The sequence below is a fragment of the Coffea eugenioides genome, chromosome 6, assembly GCF_003713205.1.
Source record: "Coffea eugenioides isolate CCC68of chromosome 6, Ceug_1.0, whole genome shotgun sequence".
Classification (NCBI taxonomy): domain Eukaryota; kingdom Viridiplantae; phylum Streptophyta; class Magnoliopsida; order Gentianales; family Rubiaceae; genus Coffea; species Coffea eugenioides.
The window spans coordinates 22442204-22445633 of record NC_040040.1 but is presented as its reverse complement, the minus strand read 5'-3'; the positions used below and the strand labels follow the sequence as shown (position 1 = coordinate 22445633).

Here is a 3430-nt window from a genome sequence, read left to right as displayed (position 1 = left end):
TGGTGGGAGGGGATTTCAATGTAATATCTTCGGCAACTGAGAGAGTGGGAGGGGCGCCGGCAAATGTCAGAAACATGGAGGAGTTTAATTCGTGTACCTTCCAGTGTGGTCTGTCACTAGTGGATTTTGATCGATAGCTCTACACCTGGACAAATGGGAAAATGTGGCAATGCTTAGACAGAATAATGGTCAATAGTGCTTCAGCTGATCTATATGATACTACTAGGGTTTCGCACATGGCTTGAGCAAGATCCGATCACTGTCCACTACTGGTGAAATGTGGATCTGTCAGGGTTCGAAGACAGTCATTTAAGTTCCTGAATGTATGGCAGAAGCATCATACTTTTTGTGACACAGTGAAAGAGAACTGGGAGTCACCAATAGAAGGATCTGGGATGCAACATTTCTACAATAAGTTGATGAGCCTACGGCATTGTCTTATTCAATGGAACTCACAAAACTTTTGGCAATATCTTCTCTAGAGTGCGCGAAGCCGAGGAGTTTATGAAGCAATGTGAGCTTGAATACGACTCCAGTTGAGATGATATGGCTAGAGCTCGTTTCGGAGAAATTAGGGCAAGGTATACTCGGGAGCTGACTGTGGAACGTGAGTATTGGGGCCAGAAGTCGTCAGTTAAGTGGATTCAAGTAGGGGACACCAACACTAAATTTTTTCATTCCTGTGTCAAACAAAGACGTAACGCCAATTATATTTCTAGAATTAAGAATGACGCGAGTATTTAGTTGGAGGAACTGGAGCCAATCAAACAGTCTGCGATGGAGTTCTTTTCTTCACTTTTCGCTTCGGAACGGAAGGGTAGGGTAGATCTGCAATTGTGTTTTCAATTGCCTCAGGTGGACCAGTCTGGCAATAATGGGATTTGTGCCCTCCCTTCGGCTAAGGAAGTCAGGTCTGTAGTCTTCTTGATGAGTCCTGATAGTGCGCTTGGCCCTGATGGATTTGGTGTGGGCTTTTATCGGAGCTGTTGGTCGATCATTGCAGAGGATCTGTTACAAGCGATTCAGAAATTCTTTATGGGTGGTCACCAACCCCATGGTTTCACTAGCTCACTGATCGTACTTGTTCCTAAAATTCAAGGGGCCTCGCAATGGAGGGAGTTTCGTCCCATTAGCCTGTGGAACGTCAGTTCCAAGATAATTTCGAAGATTTTGGTGGGAAGGTTGAATGCGGTGCTACCTAAACTTATTTCTTCCTGGCAAATGGGTTTTGTTCCTGGTAGAAATATTATAGATAATATTATGCTGGCTCAGGAGCTGTCATGGGATTTAGACAGACGCTTGTCAGACCCTAATTTAATCCTTAAATTGGATATGGAGAAGGCTTACGATCGAGTTGAATGGTCGTTTTTGTTATTCATGTTGCGCAAGTTTGAGTTTCATGAGCTGTCAGTGGACTTGTTTTTCCGCAATTTTTGTAATAGCTGGTTTCCGGTTCTCGTTAATGGAGAGCCAGTTGAGTTTTTTAAATCGTCTAGGGGAGTGCGACAAGGGGATACCCTTTCACCAGCATTGTTCTTGATTATGTTCAGAATTGTTGGGACGAGGTCTACAGCAATTATTTCAGAGAGATGAGAGGAGATTTTATGTCTCTGCAGGATCCCATGTGCCATACTTGGCATTTATAGATGATACCCTCATTTTTGCCAAATGCTCGGAAAATGGTTTTCGTGCTATCAAAAGTTTTTTAGATCTATATCAAGCTTATTCTGGACAAAAGGTGAATTCGAACAAGAGTGCATTTATCATATCCAATAGAGCTTCAGAAGAGCATGTCAATTTGGTTACGTCTATTCTGGGTTTTGCTCAGCAAAATTTTCCTTTCACCTATTTAGGAGCTCCTATTGCACGAGGTAGGGAGCGATGTGTTTTGTTTGATGGTATCTTAGATAAGACTCGGTATCGTCTTCAGCACTGGAGCTCGCGAATGTTGTCAGCTGGGGGAAAAATTATTCTGCTATATCATGTGCTCACTTCGATGCCGATGTATCTACTACAGGTGCTGCAATCTCCTCAAGCTATCTTCTGTAAGCTTGGTAGGATTTGTAATGGGTTTTTATGGGATCGCAGTGTGGATTCCTCTAGAATTCATTGGGTTTCCGTGCCTTTGAAGATGTTGTCAGATCTTTGGCTTGCAAGCTTTGGTGGCATCTTAGACTTAATGATTCAAATTGGTCACATTTTATGCATACCAGATTCGTGAAAGGGTGTCATTCTTCAGTAGTCGCGGTTGCTCGACCGACACCCACTTGGCATAGATTGGAGGGGATACAAATAAAAAATTCAATGGTGCTTAGGGAAGGGGCTTGTTGACTTCTGGTTTGATTACTGGTTTTTTTATTAACCCTTGTCAAGAATGTTAGGGGTGCAGAATCTGCCGCATATGTTGTTGGCAGAATTTTTTAGGAGTGATGGGTGGGATGTTGGTAAGCTTCGCCAATGGGTTCTTGAGCCTATTGTGCAGCAAATCTCATGCATTCAACTCTTTCCTGAGCTTGAAGATGTAATGGTCTGGACCCTATTGTCTTCTGGTAGCTTCACAACTAAGTCAGCTTGGGAGAACCTTTGACAAAGGTGCAACAGATCCATGGTTGATTTAGTGATTTGGAATGAGGTTCTTCCTCTCAAGGTTTCCTTTTTTGATTGGCGACTACTGAGAGGTTTTCTACCATTAGACGATCGACTGAGGAAATGGGGGATGGCTCTTCCTTCCAAGTGTGTCTGTTGCTCGAAAGAGGCGGAATCATTGAATCACTTATTTCTTGATGGCCCGGCAGCTTCACAGGTGTGGAACCAGTTCACGAGACAGTTTGGTATTCTCAATGTAGATTTGTCTTGATCTAATGTTTCTGCGATGTTTATGTGTTAGTTTCTTTCTTCCTCCTTGGGTGGCACTTCTCATATTAGATCTTGGTTACCCGTGGTTATCTGTTGGTCATTATGGAAAGTTCGCAATCAGGTGCTGTTTCAAGAGGAGTTGCTCTCAGTGCAAAGGGTGATCTAGATGGTAGACTCTTTTCTCATGCAACTGACAAGAGCCAAGGTATTTCGCAAACAGCATTTTCGCAGTGATATGGATTGCAACTAGTTTGGATATGTGACCATTCCCCCAAAGGTGAGCACGAGTAGCATTAGTGTGTCCTGGCTTAAGCCTCTGCTGGGTTTTGTCAAGCTAAATTCTGATGCAAGTGTGGTAGAAGAGGTGGCCTCAGGTAGGGGGCTACTCCGGGATCACGATGGTAACTTGATTTTTGCATTCTATAAGGAGTTTGGTGCTGCGGAGGTGTTGTTGGCTGAAGACCTGGCGTTATTGCATGGTCTTCGACTTTGCAAGGAGAAAGGTTACATTGCGCTTCAAGTGGAGGTAGATTTAGAGTCTGGCTTTTTTAGTCAAGGCGGATACCCTGGCTAA

General features: G+C 43.6%; 1 protein-coding gene across 1 annotated transcript; it reads left to right on the top strand.

Moving 5' to 3' along the window:
• The first annotated feature begins 2374 nt into the window (after nucleotides 1–2374).
• On the top strand, nucleotides 2375–3430 carry LOC113773861. The gene is made up of 4 exons (XM_027318465.1): nucleotides 2375–2527; nucleotides 2648–2803; nucleotides 2888–3013; nucleotides 3107–3430. The coding sequence occupies exons 1-4, from the start codon at nucleotides 2375–2377 to the stop codon at nucleotides 3428–3430; spliced, it is 759 nt and encodes a 252-aa protein (XP_027174266.1).

Coding starts and splice junctions, on each gene's coding strand:
- LOC113773861 (XM_027318465.1), top strand. CDS start 2,375: ATGTTAGGGGTGCAGAATCTGCCGCATATGTTGTTGGCAGAATTTTTT. Junction 2,804..2,887: donor ATGGCCCGGCAGCTTCACAG/GTGTGGAACCAG, acceptor TTTATGTGTTAG/TTTCTTTCTTCCTCCTTGGG. Junction 3,014..3,106: donor AGTTGCTCTCAGTGCAAAGG/GTGATCTAGATG, acceptor GATTGCAACTAG/TTTGGATATGTGACCATTCC.